Source organism: Phasianus colchicus, chromosome 15, assembly GCF_987193195.1.
Source record: "Phasianus colchicus chromosome 15, bPhaCol1.hap1.1, whole genome shotgun sequence".
Lineage (NCBI taxonomy): Eukaryota > Metazoa > Chordata > Aves > Galliformes > Phasianidae > Phasianus > Phasianus colchicus.
In genome coordinates, this window is record NC_143450.1 from 8,833,841 (window position 1) to 8,854,647 (window position 20,807).

At 44.1% G+C, this 20,807-nt stretch overlaps 1 protein-coding gene and 1 long non-coding RNA gene across 3 annotated transcripts; one reads left to right on the forward strand and one right to left on the reverse strand.

The window, feature by feature from the left end:
* Positions 1 to 1,427: 1,427 nt before the first annotated feature.
* SLC26A2 (solute carrier family 26 member 2) lies at positions 1,428 to 16,633 on the reverse strand. Of its 2 annotated transcripts, XM_031598064.2 has the most exons (4): positions 16,192 to 16,633; positions 15,836 to 15,889; positions 11,581 to 12,234; positions 1,428 to 9,767 (listed from the first exon to the last, which is right to left on the reverse strand). In XM_031598064.2, the coding sequence occupies exons 3-4, from the start codon at positions 12,220 to 12,222 to the stop codon at positions 8,262 to 8,264; spliced, it is 2,148 nt and encodes a 715-aa protein (XP_031453924.2). In that variant the 5' UTR covers positions 12,223 to 12,234; positions 15,836 to 15,889; positions 16,192 to 16,633; the 3' UTR covers positions 1,428 to 8,261. The 2 variants fall into 2 exon arrangements, with proteins under 2 accessions (XP_031453924.2, XP_090006951.1); XM_090150825.1 differs by lacking the exon at positions 15,836 to 15,889.
* A 1,295-nt stretch (positions 16,634 to 17,928) lies between these two features.
* On the forward strand, positions 17,929 to 20,578 carry LOC149915897 (uncharacterized). The gene is made up of 3 exons (XR_016471422.1): positions 17,929 to 18,314; positions 18,630 to 19,488; positions 20,503 to 20,578. It is a non-coding gene; the product is annotated as an uncharacterized LOC149915897 (long non-coding RNA).
* Positions 20,579 to 20,807: the final 229 nt, after the last annotated feature.

Consider the following 20,807-nt stretch of genomic DNA (forward strand, 5'->3'; position numbering starts at 1 on the left):
GGCTGCTTGGCATCACCCCAGGCCTGGCCTGCTGCTTCTACCTGCCAGCCCCCAACACTCCTGAGGCCATGCTCATGGGATGCCACTTGCCCTGCTGGCTGGTTCACAGCTGAGGAGCATCCAACAGAGGGTACAAAGATGGGGACTATTCTGAAAGGCAGGATTTGCAAGGGGCAGCTGAAGTCCCTGGGTTTGCTCAGCCCAGAGCAGAGCAGGCTGTGGGGCAGTTTGTGGCAGCTGCAGCTCCTCACAGGAGTGGATGGCAGCGCTGAGCTCTCTCTGGAGCTGTGTCAGGGGAAGGCAGGTGGAGGTGAGGGAAAGGTTCTGCCTCAGAGGGCAGCAGGCATGGCCCTGAGCTGGTCAGAAACGAGACTTGAATTTTGGGTGGTCCTATACGGAACCAGGAGCTGGACTCGATGTTCCTTGTGGGGCCTTTCCAATTCAGAACATTCTCTGATTTTTAATAGATGTGTGGGGCAGGAGGACTCGCCTGGAATACATAGAGAGACAACTACAGCTGTCTGCAGGTAAGGTACAGCCTTACATAGCACCAAAGGGTGCTGCTGATTGAAGCCCATCACCTTGGCTCAGTGTCACAGCAGGCATCAGTTACCCTGCTAAAAGTCTTACACTTTTCAAGAGAACAGAAAGCTCCTGCTGGCATCACCTGAAGCTGAAGGCGCCCGTCACTCCTGGCACCAACACACACACAAAAGCAACATCACAGAATGTGCTGAGGTCTCCTAAGGTAAAAGGTGCCCTCAGGTAAAAGCTGGATGAAGAAAACCTTTTGTATAACACAAGGGCACGGATGGCTATATAAAGTTCACAGTAACTGCCCAGAACTGCACTCAGCGTTGGTCTATTTTTGCTCTGACTCTTCCTGGCCATGACCTGACCAAGTCACATAAGCAGTTAAGTCAAATAGCACTGAAACACACTGCAGCATTTTTTATTTTTTTTTAATACAGCTGAATAGGCAATGCCATGTGCTGCAAATACACACATCTGACATTGCTTGCATCTTGGGAATTCAAATCTGGCCCACAGGAGGGTGCTGCTCACCCTGACGCAGCACACAGCTGTCAGCATTTCTTATTACAGCCACATCTCTTCACAAGAAAACCACAGCCTCTTGCACAGAGCACCTAAGATAGAAGGTGGAAGCCATCCATGTGTTGTTAACACCTTTTTCTGTGCCGTGTGTGCTTCTGTGTACCAAACAGTGCAGGGAAAGTTCATACTAGTTACTAGTTTAGGAAACCCAGACTTGCATGCAGCTGTGTTCACCACGTTTACAACAGTGACTGGTGCAGCTGTGAAGAGAAACAGGGAGTAGGTCACTGCTCAGATGTGTGGCTTTTCCTCTTAAAATTTAAAGCTGCAGCATCTGTTAAGGTATCAAGCATACATCTGACAGCAGAAAAGAACATAAATATCTTTTAATGATGGTAAAGACATCATAACTGATAAAGACACCATAACTGATAGAAAATTCTTCTTTTAACAGTCTTCTGCAATGACAATAAGGCACATCAGCATTTTAAAATGGCAGTTGATACAGAACAAGCAGATAGAGAAAATGTAGAGTCAGCAACAGGCAGATGATATAGCCCCAAGTATGTTTTATTGGTAGAATATAAGACGATTGGCAAAACACGACTCCCATCACAGGCTTTGGTCAGTGAGCACAGCACTCCTGAGGAGCTGATGGCAACACATCTCAGGCTGTGCACAAGGCCACGTCTACGTAGCAAACACACACACAGAACAGGCAAAGGCAAGGGGCAGACAGCCTCCCCAGCACTCTAGATTCCAGCACCAAACTGGGGGAAGTATCACACCTCATTTATACTGCACTTATAAATAGTAATAAAAAGGCAATCCATTATACACACTATGCAGCTTTCCAAACTAACTACTTCTGTAAACTGGTCTAGTCAGATGAGTAGTTTTTCCATTCCTGAGGTCCTATTTGTTTAAGCTAACTCCCAAATTTGAAAAAGCTACTCCAGGCAAAATTTTATCTTTTAATTCACTGAGCAATACATTGTCACAAGCAGCATCTTAAAATCAATCTGAATTTAGAATAATTCAGAAATCATATCCCAGATTATACCATGGTGCCAGAGATGACTGTCAATAACCAGAGGCTGATGAAATCATCATGTGCTTACCAGGAAGAGTGATGCTTTATCTCTCCTTAAACAAGTTTCAGTTAGATTTATATCACAAAATTTCATTTCTAAAGTCAGAAGTTAGACATTAAAATTTGGACCGAAGTCCAGCAGAATGTTTGGCTTCCCATTATTCTGTGCAGTCCTGAGATTATCTGGGAGCTGGTCTAAGAACTGAGTGCTTTCAGACTCAGAATTCAAATATTTTGGGCAGTACACTTCCTCAATGGAGATTTGACTCTCCATCAAATGTTGTAGTGTTCTGTAATGTTGTAGTGTTCACGTTAGAGAAATAGCAACATGCCTTATTTTATCTCTGTGAAATATGATAAAAGGTACTAATTATGCTATAAACTAAATACATATATTAAATATTAATCATTTTACCTAACCAGAGGCAACACTTTTAGCATTACAATCATTTCAAAAGAAAAGGCAAGACTCCAAATGATTTCTACTTCAGAAGAAATTCTATTGAGTCAGTAAAGATCAGGTTCTTTTTCCACGTGAGCAGCTGCTCCAACAGAGGCTTACAAACACAACCACCAAGTGCAAGTAATTCTTGGGACTTAACAAAGCTGTTCAAAATGCAAAGGCGCAGAGCCTCATCTGCACTAAAGACATTGCCCCTTTTAGCTATGCCAGCATAGTAGAAGTGCAAATCCCCTCTAATGAGGGCGATTATATCAATATTCCAGATTCACAACCACATCCTAGCCTGAGACTCAGCAAAGCACAACAAGCATACAGACAAAAGGCACCCTGGATTGCATTAGCAGATGATCTTATCTGCATCACAGCTTCATTAGCTTAGTTAATGCTGTTAAAATAAACTTCAATCACTTAAATAATTTAATCATCTCTCTAAAGCATACGAAAAGAAAAAAAAAAAACAGAAAGTAACATCCTGAAGAGGAACTATTTGCCCGAAGTGTTTCACACCCAACCAATAGGGCTTCCTCATCTTCAAGTTTCTGTGATCTAGGCCAGCAGTTTGGATCCTGGGGGTGATGACTTCAGTCTCATTAAAAACCTCTTAGAGGCAACACCTGCTAACAGGTATTCAAGCATGCTGGGAGCAGGGAGTTTCAACAGCCTTTGGGTGAAAGATTCAAAGAACGGGACCTGGGGAGATTTGTAGTGTTGCCCCAACAAGGTCTGGGTACAGGAAGTGCAGACCTCGCCAGGCAGGCTTGCACAGCAAGCAAGATGCAGATGTAGTATCTGGCACAAAGCTCACACACAGGCACAAGGATGTGGGCTGCAGCTGGGACCAACTGACTCAAAAACCCAGAACGCTTTCTGCCTGCAATACCTCCTGTCTGCAATTCAGGCCCATCAGCCTGAAGTGATTTCAACATCTCTTGGCACAAGCCAGCAAAATAAGTAGAGCTGAAGGAAACGCCATATTTTTTTTTACCCCCCCCCCCCCCCTAAAGACAGAGATCTCCCTGTTCATCGCTGCAACCTGATGAGGAAGGAGTACAGATGTCAGAGCAGCTTTGTGGTCTTTCCTAGGGGAGTCAAGTACAGAATTAGATTAGAAGTATACAAAAACAAATAATCACAAAACCAGAAATCCCGTTTAATGCTGAGGATGGGACACTGACTCATGCAGCAGCACCAGACAGGAATGAGGTCCCTGTGTTATTTTTACACTCATGGAAAAAAGGCACATGGCTGTATGTAGTGCCACTGCAGGCCTCCTGCTAGGCTCGTCTGTCTGTCCTGGGAGGCACTGCTGCTTGTACACAAGCCCTTGGTGCAGCCCCAGGTCTGGCTTGGCTCTCCCAGCAGGAACATGGGGCTGCTCCCCACAGCCCCAAACACGAGTCTGGGGGTACCTCTGCAGTCTTTGCTCAGGAGCTTTGGTCTCACTAGAAGATTTGACACGAAAACTGAATAGCAGCTCATAGGTAATATTAAAATATGTTAAGATTCTATTTACAGTCAATCACATACAGTGCCTTACAAACAAACACAGAAGTATGAAAGAAGGTGAGGAGATGAATTGAAGAGCAATGACCAGAGCTGCAACAACTTGCTAGGAAATCTGGATCACTAAATCACACAGGACCAAAGTTGACAATTGTAATTCTGTAGTGCTACAACATGGAGGAAAGTACAGCAGTAACAGCAGAGTGACACAATCCCAGGCTACAACAAGTGAGAACGAGCTCCGCTGCAAAAACCATAGACACAGAAACAAAAGAAAATCTGCTTACCTTGAGAAGACCTCAGGTAGGCAGGGATCTTCAATCAGATACCCTCCCCTCCATTGCCAACCCTCAAATGAGGCCTGGGAAATGGCAGACCCTGGCTCCATCCCTCCCAGTCATTCAGCTGCATTGCGTGCACCTGAGCTCCCCTGGGTTGGCCCTGCCTTCCCACCAGGTGCTCAATCAGTGGTTCAAGCCATGACTGAGCATTTCCACTACGTCATCATAAATCCAAATATAAGTACCACATGCATCACATTTTTAAACAATTTCCTATTTTTGAAATGGTTTAAAAATTGGTTCTGTGTCAAAACATTTACACAGGTGAAACATTTATTAGTGCAATTGGCACATCAGGAGCTGAAAACTACTGCCTATAGCAGCAAGGAACATAGTCTGACATTTAGCAGGAGACCACTAAAGATACTTCCACAAGCCTTCAGTATAGCTGAGATTGCAAGTGTTAATTTCCATAATGCCACCTTGTTACCGTTAATGAATGTGCTAATGATCTGTTAATTCCTCATTTCGACAGATAATTGCTGAATTAAGACATCTGGGAGCTGCCTTACAGGAGACAACAGGTTTATGCACCTTCCAGGTTGGCCCTGGGCTGCGAAGGCCTCTGCAACAAATGCCACTATTCTGGGTAGCTCAAAGGCAACCATTCCAGGATTCGTCCTTTTTGTAGATGACAAATTAAGCTGAAGGGATAAGAGGAGCACTAGATAGTACTGGGTATAGCAGTTTCCCTTCTAAAATCCTGTATGTGTGTTCCACTGTTTATTTAAGTCAGCGGAAGGCTAGAGAGCCCCTTCTAGGATGGAAGCAGCCACTTTGCAAAAGCACAACTGGAGACATAAAGCTGCAAAAGGTGTGTGTACATTTACGTGTGTATATATAGATATCTGTGTATACACACGTGTCTGAAATTCCTTTAGGAAACAAATTTTTTAGGGCAACAGTTTTCACTCAGTGGTCCTCAGTGCCTAAATGTGAATTTAGATTATTTCTCAAGGATCCACAAACGTACTGAAGCAAGGCATGCTGCTTGCTCTAGCGGGCCTGAATTCACTTACACTTGTGTCTCCATTAAAAAAAAAAAAAATGCTTTAAAAGAAAAATGCCTGAAAACCCACCATTTTAAGAAATCCCAGTCACGATAAGCTCTAACCTTCAGTTCATGCCAAAGGACTCCCTATTACATTAACTCTCTGCCAACTGGCATTTATTTGTATTCCCTTCCGACCAGGGCTGTATGCTTTTATACAGAGAATAAACTGCAGCCTATAGATATTATCTTAACCAAGAACATCAGAAGTTGTTTTTTTGTTGTTGTTGCTGGCTGGATGCTTTTGCAGTTGCATTTTAATACATTTTTTGTCTGTGTGTTTTGCTTCAAATTCAGTTTGGTGGCTACACTGCCAATTGTGGCTGCACAAACAGCACTGCGGCCAAGCATGATGTGCTCTAGCTAAACATAAATCACCTCAGTCTATCTTTTAGCTGTAATCTAAATTAATTCCTTGAAAATCAATTTATGGCTGTTTTATTGTGCTTTAATGCAAACAAACACTCAGGTGCTACAAATATGCATCCTTTACAGCTGTAGTACTGCTCCTTGGAATTGATGCAGTTATTCCTCCCTTCTTGGCACAGGTGGAAATAAATTTAAAATTTGAAAAAAAAAGGTGTTTAATAAATACTTTTTATTTTCTTCTTCTGTTATCACTGTGCATGGTCACAAATCCAAAAATCCTCTCCTGGGCAGCATGGATGGGGAGAAGTCATGAGCACAGACAGGAAAAATTCACCCACAGCACCTTCTGCTTTGCTTCCATCCCTGCCCAGGAGGAAGCCTTCAGGACCATCAGAGCAGCTCATTCCCTCTCAGCTGCCCAGCCTGAGGGGCAAAGCAGTGAAAATGAATAGCTGGGGGTAGGCATTTAAAAATGGCACGGGTAATTTTGTTTAGAGTTGAAAGCCGTCCTGTAGCAAGATCCTGGCTGCTGGAGCTGCTCCCTCCTGACAGTGGCCCCCACTTTGATAATACAAACTTGGTCCCTGTAATTACCCAAAGTGCAAAAGGGATTCTTAGCACAGAATAAAAGTTTATGCAGAAAAGAAAAAAAGTCAGCAGTAGCTATTTGGGATTCACCTCCTTGTATAAACGTGCCTTAAGGCTACGAAAGAAAATCATTTGTGTTTTTTGAACACTGCAGAACCTTTAGAATCTCTGATATTTGAAGACTCGCTGTTGCCTTAGTAAGTCCAATTCCTTTTCCATACATGCTAGCATCCACCCTGCCCACTCCCTAAATGTTTTCATACACTCCTATGATGTCCTAAAAAAATGTAGTAAGTTCACCTAGCATATAAATGTTGCCGGTCCTGGGACTTAACTTCCTTCTGTCTGTTCCTTCTCTTGAGCTCTCAGCTCCTAGACTGAAGCACCGTGTGACATTTCAGCTTTCACTGAAATAAGGGAAAAGTTCCCAATTGCTCAGAAAAATAAAATCATCCTAAATGGAAAATGTATTTCTATTTAGAAAATGTTTCATGATTTACATTGCATGTTCTTACTTTTTTGATTCCTGACTCATTTTTGAATGATTAAAGATGAGCTTATTGTCATATACAACACCTTTTCCCTCTTAAAAGCTGTCAAGAAACTGCAGTTCAGACTATAAACTCCCCTGGCAGTTAGTAAAAAAAAAAAGTTCATCTTTCAATTATGCTTTCATAATTGTATTCTGTTGCTGTAAGAACAGAGAACGTCTTCCTACCCAGTGCCTTTATTTCGACATGAACAATAGGGACTCTTCACTGTTCTGCATAACTTAAAAGCAAAGTACAAAGTTTTATTTACACTAAGGTGGTGAAGAGCTTTCAGCTGATTTCTTTCTGGCTCTTTTTCTGATTACCTCTCTTCTTGGCCAACACCTCCATTACAGAAGGCCCATGACTGAGCATATGTAAAGGATTTATGGTCAATAAAACCTGCATTCACACAGGAAGTCTGCAAGGCACAGGCAGATTTGGCCTGGATAATCTGTTGGGCCCTTTTCATTCTGATGTCTGTGGTTCTGTCAGTTTTGCAAGTAAAACTGGCTTGTACTGTGTTGCAACCCATGAATTAGAGATCTTTCATATCTAATGTTCACAATCCTAACGCACTCCTAATTACTAACAAAACAAGCAATTGACCGTAAGTATGAATCAGACTTCTAAGCAATCATGTCCAAATAAAAATATTTCCAGAGAGATTATCCAAAGAGATTCGAGCAAAAGAGCAATCTTTCCTGGCGTGTAAGGGGCTGCACAGAAATTAGATAACCGTGCCCCTGCTCATCTGGCTGCATTTGGCTGTCAACACATGATGACAAAGCAACGTCCAGAGGTGACAGGTAAGTTATAAGCTGTGCATTAAGACTTTTCTGTTACATGATTTTTTTCTTTATCTATCTGTCCTAATACGACTAACCAATCACAACTTGATAAAAACCAGAGTAAACAGTACCTGTCAGTCATTCCTTAAAAATAAAAGGCTGTGATGATATGAAAAAGCAATTTCTCAACAAGGAACAAGAAATGAGTTGCCTTGTAGCATTCATCTAGATGGGTTGCCTAGAATGCTTCTAAAGCCTGTCTCATCCAGAAAGACCTCCATGCTGATCATCAAAACAGAAGAGAACCAAGAAAAGGAAAGTTGATGGCAGAAGAGAAATGAGATGAATGTTCATATGAAACTCTTTGGTTCGTATACAGATGATGAAAAACTTCAGAGTTGCATTCACTCAGTACCATACATAAAGCAATGCTCATTTTTTTCCAGGCTTTGTTCCAACTCGTTGCCTTCCCACAACTAGTTCTTAGAAGCACAGGTCCTGCTGTGCTCCTGTGCACCCAGTGCAAAGTCCACGGCCTGATGCACGCTGTGGAAGAGAAGATGGTCCTCCCCCTCTTTGAAGAATTCTCCCCGCATTAGGGAACTCCTCACCGAAGGATTGCACTGTGCCAGTAGCACCCGGACATCTATCTCACTGTAGTCCTTGCAGACCTCTTTGAGCGTGCGTATTCCTGCTGTGTCCAGAAACTGGACTGCACAGCAGTCAATCACTATCGTGTGAAACCCCAACGGCTCAGACACAAGCTCCATGGAAACATTGGTCTGGTTGCCACCAGAACCCGCTTCCTTCTCTCTAAGCAATCTTTTTGCTGCCTTTTTCTTCGCTGCCTTCACCAAGGCTGGGTTGACTCCAGTTTGCTTGTACAGCGCGGATTTGAAGCACTCTTTGTTGATGTAGTAGAGGGGTGCTTCAAAACGCAACACCACAACTCCTGGCTTCGTTTCTAAGTTCTTATAAGCAGACAGGGACTCATACGTTTCAGACTCTGCCACCCAGCCAAGCAATGGTGCCTCTGGTTTCTGAGTTCGAAAAATGACACAGAGCATAGAGAAGCAAACACCAATCAAAAGACCAATCTCAGTACTGATGAGTGCTGAGGACGCCATAGTAACAAGCCAGATCACCGTGTCCACCCTGCTCAAATGCCACATTTTTGGCAGGTCCCTGAACTTTCGCAGGGCACCTCTGAGGTTTACAATGGTTATGACAGCAAGGACACATTTCTGAAGGGAATAAAACAAAGGTGCAATCACAAGGAGGACTATTAGGATTAACAAACTAGTCACAATGCCAGAAACCTGTGTTCTACAGCCTGTTGACTCTTTAATAAGAGTCTTAGCAAGAGCTGCACTTGTTGTGAAGCAATGGAAGAAAGAGGGAATGATGTTGCAGAAGCCAATGGCATACATTTCCTGGTTGGCCTTCACGGTGTAACCATGCTTCTTGGCAAACATCTCTGAGAGGGAAACAGTGATGGCAAACCCAATGACAGCAATGGGGATAGCATCCAATGCCACGTTAGGAATCAGGTTCCAGTCAGGAGGGCTGGGTGGCAGAAAGCCAGTTGGGATGTGCCCAGCAACACTTGAGCCGTAGGTTTCTTTCAGCTTCCCTAAGTGAGATGCCAGAGTAGCTGCCACAACCACAACTAATTCAACTGGAATTGGAGCCTTGAGCCTGGATTTAAAATGTTCATTAAGCTCCTTAGTCGGGATAAGAACAAGAAAGCACAAAAAGCTGGTGATGACATCACACATGTTAGTCTTGTGTATGTTTCTGAAGATGTTTATCCACGTGGTTATGAGGGAGCCGACGCCACTGCTCCGTGGAATGTCCAGACCCAGGAGGTACTTGGCTTGTGATGTCAGGATGGTAAAGGAGGCACCCGTGACAAATCCGCTGAGCAATGAATCAGAGAGGTACACTGAGACAAAGCCCACTTGAAAGAAACCCATGGCCACCTGCAAGGAATCAACCACATACAAGAGATTAGGAATCAAACTTTGTAGATGTCATCATCGTGGGGATCTGGAAAAAAGTGGGTAAGAAACATGGCCTTGGAGGACAAGGCATGGTCTCAGCATGAAAAAGACAGTCTCCAGTACTCAGCTGCTCCTTGTGCACCACGCTTAAATGAAATGCACTTCCAACACAGAGCAGGCTTTTTTAGTGGTCACAGAGGCCTCCGTGCTCTGAACCCATGCTTATTGTTGGCTCACTGGGTTCAGAAAAAAGGGTCCCAAGAAAAAAAAACACATTTGGAATACTAGTTACTTTTACCATTTCTATCTCAATTTCTTTCAATCTCTGTGAACTTTGCAGAGATCCAAAATGTATGCTTTTGTATGTCTCATGCAATAAAATATGACAACCTGCAATAAAAATACAGCTTATGATCTAACAGCTGCCCTTTGCACTTCATAAAGCTTGCTGCATCCAACTTGGAAAGTATATGAGCTTCAAACTCTTGTGATGCAGATTACATAAATAGAGATAAACTTTTGAAGTGCCTTGGCATTAATTTTTATTAATGCTAGCTGAATGGAGAAATCCTTGGTGTTCTCCCACAGGAGATCTACCCTAACCATGTGAAGGGAGATGTCCCTTCTTTCCCAGCAAGCTTCATGTTAAACGGAGCTAAAATGTCTCCTTTTCTTTTCCTCTACACTTTGGTGAGCTATCACTGTGAATGTCACTGTAGGAAGAAATGAATGTGAACTCACGAACTTAAATATCACAGTTCTGAAGTACAGTTAAAACTAAATCCATTCTGGTTAATGCATGACAGTCTAAAAACAAAGATATCTGCTTTAATTTCAGCAAGCATTGAATTCTACAATCTAAGCAGAGACAGAAGAGTAAAATATTAATAAATAACATATTTTAATATGGTAGTAACTAAAAGCTTCATTTCAAAACTGCTTTATTATCTCAGTAGTACCCTCTTCATATAGAATCACAGAATGGCCTGGGTTGAAAAGGACCACAATGATCATCTAGTTTCAACCCCCTGCTATGTGCAGGGTCACCAACCAGCAGACCAGGCTGCCCAGAGCCACATCCAGCCTGGCCTTGAATGCCTCCAGGGATGGGGCATCCACAGCCTCCTTGGGCAACCTGTTCCAGTGCATCACCACCCTCTGAGTGAAAAACTTCCTCCTAATATCCAACCTAAACCTCCCCTCTCTGAGTTTAAAACCATTTCCCCTTGTCCTATTACTATCCATCCTTGTAATATGCAGTGGCATTGATTTGGCTTTGAATGGGCAAACAACAAAGCTTCACAAAAAAAGCTTAGAGATAAATAAAAAGAATCTGGAAATGGCTTTATTGTTCAGGTTTGGTTTCTTTTCTTTTCGTTTTTTTTTTGTTGTTGTTGTTGTTTAATAAATGCAAGTGACTCAAGCCTGGAATTAATAGTTAACATGCCACATTTTGGCCCACTGAAATTGAGCCCTAAGATATAAGTCAGAAAATACAAGTTTTAGAGCAGAGCAAGGAAGGCAGTGTGCAGATCAGTGTGAGAGTAGCAATGTTCCACACAGGTCCTTGCAGTCATCAGCAAGCTAACAAAGCAAGTACAAAATGCCATCCAAACAAAAAGGAGAGCACAGAGGAGTTTCTTGTGCCACAGTAACTGACAACATCCAGTCCTGCTTAAATCCATTTGCCCGAGATGCAAAGGACATGTGCAACCCCAACAAACTGCCCATATGAACAACCACATACAGAATTAAAACTATTTCCACAGAATACTTGTCTACTTCCTCTTACCTGATAAACTCCAGCTATGAAGGTCATGGTGGCTCCCACTTTTATTGCATAGCAGGTTTTATCACAGAGCAGCTTCTGTAATGTCTGGTTCACAGGTGCAATGGTGGAGTTCACATGCATTGCTGTATCCATGTGGTCACTAAGAGCAGCTGGCTCCAACTCATAGCCAGCTCTCAGCACCTCACGATCCACCACTTGTCCCACCATCAGGCAAAGTGCACCAAAGATACCAACAGAGATGTGGCGAGAGGTTCCAAATATGCAATAAATAATGCCTGCAAAGAAGGATGTATAAAGGCCATAAATAGGCTCCTGTCCAGCCAAGAGAGAATAAGCAATTGACTGTGGGACTAGCAAGACCCCCACAATCACACCAGACATTATATCTCCCAGTAAGCACTCTTTTAGATTGTATTTAGGAAGCCACTGCAAGATGGGAAAGAAACTCAAAACACAGTCTTTAACTTTGGCTGGAGTGCAGCTGCAAGTTTTCTTCACTTGTTTAACCATCAGAGCCTTCAGGTTCCTCTTCTCCTCCTGAGGTTCCAAAAACATTCTATGATAGAAGCCACGTTTAGCTTCAGCTTCTTCTGGCATTTCAGACACCGACTGAACATTGTTGAATTCTGCCATGGCTGTCATCTCAAGGGCTCCCTAGCAACAGAAAGAAAGACTGCTTTATTAAACCATAAGTGAACGTGTCAGATCGGAATTCCTAACGGAGCTGGTTCAGAGGCTATGAAAAGCAAGGGCTAGTAGTCTTGGTTTAGCAGAGAAAGCAAGTTCCAATTAAACATGGAAAGAGTCTCCCCATTACATCCTTGTTAAACAAGGAATCAGCTTTCTAAGAAAGAAGCTGATATCCTGTAGAATAAACCTGCTGCTGCTGAAGTTGTGAAATGGAAAAGAATGCAAGAGCACCGTCTCCCAGAGAAGTTTCCTTGACTAAATTGCTGTTTGCAGACCGCTCCACTGCAGAAGGACAGGCACAGGGTTTGTTGTGGTCCAACAGTCACTTCAATCCAGTTGCTGAAAATTAACTACAATTAGTGTATTTCTCACACTGCACAGCTTGGTCTAAACTTCTTTTATATGTACATTCACAGAATCACAGAATGGCCAGGGTTGGAAGGGACTTCATGGATCGTGAATCTCCAACCCCCTGCCACAGGCAGGGCCACCAACCTCCCCATTTAATACCAGACCAGGCTGCCCAGGGCCCCATCCAACCTGGCCTTGAACACCTCCAGGGATGGACGGGGCATCCACAGCCTCTCTGGGAAGCTGTTCCAGCACCTCACACTCTCACAGGAAAGAACTTCCTCCTGACATCCAACCTAAATCTTCCCTCCCTCAACTTCAAACCATTTCCCCTTGTCCTGCTGTTATCTACCCTTTCAAAGAGTTGATTCCCCTCCTGTTTGTAGGCTCCCTTTAGGTACTGAAAGGCTGCAATGAGCTCACGTTCCATAAAACAAGTATTCTTCATGCACCAATTACTCCTGCAAACACTGTAAAGATTTGCTTCCTAATAAGAAGTCTTTATTGACTTTATATGACTTTATTTCACCCAAAGATACAATGGCAAAATGCTCTTTGTAACTTTTAGAAGTTGGTTTTGAAGTAAACTACATCTAGCTAAAAGAGCACAAACAAAAGGAAGGCAAGTTAAGGGGGACAACGTAAAGTAAGCAGCATATTTCTGCCAGAACACGTGCTTTTCACAGCCTCTGAACCACGTGCTCTAACACAGGCTATGTACATCCAGTAAAACTAGGCAGGTATCCGTATGTGGGGCAGCCATGCAGCAGTTTACAACAGCCATGTCTCTGACCAACCAGGCTATCTAAAGTCAACACACTGCCTAACGTGGATAGACTGCCAACAGGAAATACCAGAGGCAGGGGCTGGTGTTTTAGCCTCAAAAGATGCTTTCATTCACTATAGCACCTCTGTGGTGGCTAAGCTCCTGCTTCTCACAGAGAACTCAACACAGCTCACTTCTGGTAGCCAGCTGCTGTACTGCTGCTGAAAGGCTGCTGTGCTCTGAGCAGAGACCTTCCTGGCTCCAAATCCACAAATAACCCCACTGCACCAATGCCAGCCCCACCTGAATGCCACGTGGGGGCTGCAGGGCACTATTTGGATCTACATACCAGAAAGAAGACTTAGCACGGCAGCCAAGAACATGACTCTTCGTGGCCACAGTTCTGAGTGCAGGCTGAGGAACAGCCCTGGAAAATTCATGTTCCAATGGGAAAAAAAAAAAAAAAGAAAAAAAATATGAAGCTTAATGCACTGCTGTGTTAGGTGAGCCCTAAGTGGAAAATTCCAGTTTGAACTCAAGTCTTCTTTCTGGTATCTGTGTCCTTTTATAGAGTCTGGCCCTTGTAACTTCAAAAGCTAAGTTCTGGATCGAAAGATTACTCCACCCAGAACTGTGATATTTATATTTTTAGGGATAACATTACAAACGTATTTATTTGTCACCATATTTGCTTTCCTTGTTTAAGATAATCCTCTAGACAATAGACAGAATAGACAATAGACAGAAAGAGAACAAAGGTTCCGCTTTGCCTGTGTGTGTTCTTAATCGTTCCAAACCTCTATCTCAAAGCCTCCTAGCCATGCAGAATTACTGTACCACAAGCCTATACACACACAATGACAAACGTCCCTTGGCTAACAGCTGTCAGCACAGTATCCTCAATGTATTTTAGAATGATTATAGGCTTAGAAAATCTTATGAAGAATTAAGAGTATTTACTTCCTAATGAGGACACCTGCAGTACAAAGTGTGAATGACTCAGGATGATGCAGGGATCGTGCTCCCAGGAGAATGCAGACTCCCAGCACTCATCCTCACAATCCAGATATCTAATCTCACCCACCCACATTGCAAAGTCCACTAGGGAATTATTTATAGCACATACAAGAAAAGCAAATGCTGCCCAGTGAGAATACAGCGAATTCGGTGCACAAAAGCACGTGTGTGAAGCACACAGCACAAGCACATTCCATACTTGTATTTGCTCGAGAGGTTTTATTCATTTCACAAGCACAGAGTAAGAAATTAATAAGCTTTCATGCACTGCTGAGCAAATCAATACTGCAAAATGTGGGGGGAAAATTCACCTCCAATTTTTTGTGTGAAGCTACTTAGATCAGTTAATTTTCTCAGACTTCAGCAATGAGAACCCTTGCGGCTCCTCTCTCCTCACCCAGGGCTCTCAGACAGGTCACTGAAGCCTGAGAATGTTTCTTGAACGGTCAGAAACTCAAACATGAAACGCAGACAGCTCAGTTCAGCTCTGTGCAGTGTCATAAAACGCCTGTGCAGTGGATGGTACCTGGGTTGTGCTTCCACAGCACAAAACTGTTCTAAGCAAAAATCTTTTTGCCTGCTGAACTCTGAGCACATAGGGGATCTTTGTGCTCACCTGCATAACAGCTTTCTGTCCGTGGCAAGAAAAGGCCCTTTCACCACACAGCCCCAGCCTCTAACCGTGGCAGGACACAAGGAAGTGACACACCATTTTCAACACCCATTTCACCCTTTTCTGCCTGAAAGTGTTGCTTTGTATTACTTTTGTAACCACGTAGCCCAACTACACCGAGTACAACTAGATTTTCGTTTCCAAAAAGAAAAATTGTTGCTTCAGTATACTGCTACAGTTAACCTGGAAAAGAAGCTGCTATGCGTCACCATTTTCGTGAAGTTATTTGTATGCCTGTAATTCACTTTTATCAGCTCCTTTTGGCCCAAGTAAGATCTTCTGATTGCCACAAGGAACTGAGAACACAACACAGACTTGTGGAAACTTCCGGTATCTGTCCTGTTATCAAGTGGCTGCCATAAAATCGAGACACTGGAGGTATCACACTCCTGAGATCTGATGACTTTTGCAGATTATTTCTGGGTCCCACCCGGCGCTCTGTTACTGATCCCCCGCCATCTACAGGCAAGGCACCATCTGCCCAATGCTGGAAGCACTGCTGGCTGCACCTCCACGCATCCATCCCAGAACACAGACACCCAAACAGCAAGAGAATAACGGGCTGCAAAGCTCATTCAAGGGCTGAGATAACACATGACAAGCTAAAACTTAGACCCGAGCGATAAAGAATAGAAACTAAATTAAAAAAGAAGTGTCAGCTCTATGACACCGATGTCAGCTTTCCAGATTACTTCTCTCAGTTTCACTCGCACGTTTATCCACCTCATACTACCACCACCCAGGCTCACCGCACCCACCTGCCGGACACGAGAAGTTTCAGGCACGCACTCAAAAACTGGTGTATGAACACACTGTGAAGAGATGTAGAAGAGAAGCAGGTGAAGCAGAAATCCAAGTTCTGCAAGAAGCGGTTCTATAGAATCGTAGAACCACCAAGGCTGGAAAGACAACTAAGATCATTAGTCCAACTCTCTCAGCCTTCTCTGGGCGCGCTCCAGGAGCTCACCGCCCCTCTTCCAGCACGGGGCCCCGGACGCAGCGCTGCAGGCACGGAGGAAGTGCGGCCCGAGGCCGGCCCAGGGCTGCGCGCTGCGCGAGAGGCGGGCGCCGGGCTGCGGGGAGGGGAACGCGCCGGAGCACGAAACGCACGCACTTCTTATACTCCTGAAACCGCAGTGTTCGCGGAGAGCGTATCGGTTAGAGAGCCAGCAGGCGCTGAAGTATCCAGGATAATGAAATGGATCGGTTTATGTAAATCCAGTGCCACCCTCTGGATCCGAACGGCGCTTCCCCTCCGAGCAGCTCACTTCGCTCCGGCGCTCCCCCCCCCAGCTCACGCCGCGTGCTCTCCTCTCGGCTTCGCCACTTTCGTTCTTTTCTTTCCTGCCGGTTCGAAACACCGCAATCGAAGACCCTCCACAAAACGGGCTGCGGAACGCCGAGCCCAGCGCAGAGCCGCTCTGGCAGCGAGCTCCTCTTCGACCGCCCCGCTCCGCCCGGCTCTGCCCGCCGCCACCTCACCACGGCGTGCGGCTGGCGGCCGCGGCTCCGGAGGCTGCAGGCGGCCCGGCAGCTCCCGCCTCCCCGCCCGACCCGGAGCCGCCCCCGCCGCGCCTCCCGCGGCCGCCGGAGGAAGCCCGCAGCCGGCCCAGCGCGGAGGGACGGACGTGCCCCGCCTCGCAGCCCCGCGCTGCCTCCTGGCAGCCCCCGGTGCCGCTGCGAGATCTTGTTCGTGAGAAACAGCAACGGGAAGAGGGGCCCGGCGGCCCTCACTCTGCCTGTGCCTTCGCCGTCAGTGCGTGGAGTGAAAAATGTGTCTGCTCTCACTTAATTGGCTTTTTTTTTTTTTTTTTTTTCCCCATGCAAAGGCTCTAGTAATGCTTCAGTTTTTACTTTCTAATTCGTTCCATGTGTGTTCTGAACTGCCAGCGGCCTGACAAAGCCTCGTGCAGAGTTCCTCATTGTAATCCTCTCCACAAAAAGAGCAGCCCAAAAAACTGAAGAGACAACTAACCAGAAGAACTCCAGTGAATAACCTCTGTTTTTGCTAATTGAGCCTCTCCAACTTTTAAATTCAAACATTAATAATCTGTTGGTAATAATAAGCAAAATGACCTGAACTTTCCATGGCTATCCATAACCATAGTTATTGATACCATACCAATTTGTTACAGAATCACAGAATTGTTTGAGTTGGAAGGGATCCTTAAAGGCCACCTGGTCCAACGCCCTGCAATGAACAGGGACACCACAGCTCCATCAGTGCTCAGAGCCCCTCCAGCCTGACCTCGGGTGTCTGCAGGGATGGGGCACCTCTGGGTAACTGCGCCGATGTCTCACCACTCTTATTGTAAGGAATTTCTTCCTTATATCCAATCTAAATCTTCCTCTTCTAGTTTGAAACCCCCTGTCCTATCACAACAGACCCTGCTAAGAAGTCTGTCTCCTCCTTTCCCTTAGCCCCCCTTTACACACTGACTCAGCTTTGGGGTGCCACTGATACTCGTCACAGTGTTTCAAGTTCTTTGGTTCAGTATCCAGATCTGTCTGGGAAGCAAGTCCAGCTGTGAAGAGCATGGACTCTCTGACTGTTCCTTACTGCAAGAGCTCAGTACTTTTTTCTTCCCATGGACTAGGGGGTCATGGTCATAGTAGCTGAACTCGTTTCCCTTCCCTTCCCTGTTTGTACTGAAGAGCACACGTTATCTGAAATCGAACATTGCCTAATATTTGCATTTCATGTGGAACCTTGAGCTGCCGAACAGCACGTCAATATATGAATGGAGAAAGCAGTGCTAAAGATCTTGTATTTAAGAGCTGTCATTCTGTGGAAATATGTCTCCAAATATGTCAGATTCACCTTGCCACAAGGCTTCAACTGGAAGTGATGGTAACTGGAAGATGCAAGTTACAAGGGAAAAGCAAGAGCAACCTTCCTCTCCCCTTGCTATCTGCTGTCAGAATCAGCAGCAGCTCTAACTTCCCCATCCTTATAGGGATTTGCACTGGAGTTTTACTGGAGCTTAATATATGGTGACAGCAATACTATCAGAGTGAAACCTTGTGAGGACTGACATTTATTATAAAAGTACAAAGAGACAGCCTTTGTGCAGGAACTCTGTAGAAACCTAATGCCACAAAGCAAAGAAACGGACTCAGAGTCTTTTCATTGTCTTTCTGGCGGTGCTGGCTGTAGAGCAGCTTGGATCATCAAACACATCGTGTCATCTTCAGAGCAATAGGAAAAGAGTATCTTCATGGGCACAAATAAAGAAGGTGAGATTAAAGAAAAAAATCCCAAGCAATTTTTTTTCAGAATCACCACTATTGTTAAGGTTTTTTTTTCCCCCCTTTTGGTGTACATGAGCTACTGTTAGATTGCTGTTTGTTTGTTTGTTTGTTTTGGTTTGTTTTTTTTTTGTTGTTTTTTTTTTGTTTGTTTTGTTTTGTTTTTGCTGCTGTAGATTGATTTTCTAAAAAGTGGGGGAAAATCCAACTAAATATTTAAGATGAGTAAATCATTTAACTTCCAATTACTTTCCTTTTCCTAAGGTATATTAAGTTTTATGGTTAATGCATTTCTATGTGCAGGGAACCTCTGACGTTGGAGAAGTCTGGCTGGGTTTCTCATGCTAAGGAATCTCTTGCCAAAGAGCCTGACCTGAGGCTTGTTGATGCACAAATGCTGACACGTGCCACCTCCCCATCCTGCTTAGTCTACAAGTCAAACCTGCTGCCTCTGTTTGCCCAGATTTCGCCATCGCTTTTATGATTGTGAATCTTCAGAGAGCAGTTCATTGACCTACAAAACAACATTGTTCAACAGCTCCAGTGTGGGACAGCTGGGCGTAGTGAAAGCCACTAGAAACATGTCTTCTTCCTTGTCCTTCCTTCCGTGTTACAACTTGTCATTTAACAGACCACGGGCTCGGATTTGCAGAACGTTGCATGGAATTCGCAGATGGAGAAGATGAGCACTGCTTCATTTGCTGCACAGGGAGTTGTGTCTCTATCAGCTTATTGGACCTTGTGCAAACCTGCCTCCACGTGCAAGCAGCTTGTCTGATCACCCAGAGGAGAAGGAAGACAGGCATTTCTTGAGAGGGCCCAGCCAGGGTAAGAGAGACAGCTGTCACCCACCCAGCTACACTCTGCTTTCATTCCACCCTCACTGCACACAGCCATGCTGCTGGTATTATAGCAAATGGTACTAGGCAATGTAAAGGAAAATAAGGACAAAACAGAAATAACGTTAAGCTGTCCTGACTTCTTCAGTGTGAGCAATCCAGGGACTTGGAACAACCTTCTGCAGGACGTCTTGACATCTCCTGTGTGGAAATCCAAGTGGTGCTCCGGGGCTGGAGCTAAGCTGCTGGTTGGAGCAGACCTGGTGCCAGGCATGTAAAGGCCTAGATGTGGTGTGTCCGACTTGCTTAGAAAGCCCATCAAAGTAAGTAGCAGAAAGACGTGTGTTCTAGCTTTTGAAATGCATTTTTTAAAATTTATTTGATTATAAATTCAGACACGTGCTTGGCAAGAGCAAAAAGGAGCTGTAAAGTCAGCTACTTCACTCTCAAAAATTTCCAAAGATGAGACAAAGGCCAAATAAAAATGGCGTGGATGGAGGGAAGGGAGCATGATAGATATTGGAAGTTGTAATTAATCAGACTCTTTAAGTAATCAAAATACTTAAGCCATAAAGATATAAAAAAGAAGTTAGCTCTGTCCGTATCTCTGGACTATATCTCTACAGTTATATTGTTATTAAGAGAGATTGCTCTGTACTAATAGTTGTACAGAAATGCTGGGCTCTCAGTGAATGCCAGAGTCCAATATGGTCTCCCAGAATAAAAAACTAAATGAGTGTTATATTTTTTAGTGTTTCTGTGGGATACAAGGCTTAGTTACTTACTGGACTCCACTGTGCTTTCTTACATTCCTTTCATTGTCTTTCACTTCTCTTTGCTTCCTCAAGGCTAATCTGTGGGATATTAAAAATGTGACTAGTGTCAAATTCAGAGAAGTTCATCTCTGCTAATCTTACAAGTCAAATCCATTGGTACATAACCTGCACCATCAGCTTTGTGTCTAACCCAGAAAATCCGCATTCCTGAATATTTATTTTCATCCAAAAGCTTTGTGAGCCTATGAAAGTATTGAAAAATATGTTTTCTCCAATCTGAATGAAATGAAATTATTAATTTTGCCATTTGCAGCAGTTATAAAGTTCTCATCTGGCAGTGACACGCTGCCCAGGGAGGTGCTGGGATCACCGTCCCTGGAGGTGCTCAAGAACCATGGAGGTATGGTACTGAGGGATGTGGTTACTGGGCACAGGGGTATGAGTTGATAGTTGGACCTGATGATCTTAGAGGTCTTCTCCTACCATGATGATTCTGTGTTCACATTAATTTAGCCTATAATAAAGCCACCTTCTTCTGCTCTGTTTTGGCACGTGCTACAGATTCGAGTATGGTAAATCTAGTAGTGAAGAACTACATGAACTTTTCAATTCAAGTGCTATGCAAGTTCTATTCAGGTAATTATTGCCTTCTGATTGCTATCTAATACATATTTTATATATATATATACACACACATACACACACACACACATTTTATTTATTTATTTATTTATTTATTTATTTATTTATAAAATACATCTCCTAAGACACAGGAAGATATGTTTGTAACACAGGTTCACACCAAGGAAATACTAAACTGGTATTTCACAGTGGGATATGGAGGTGCTGACATTTGCTAAGCGTAG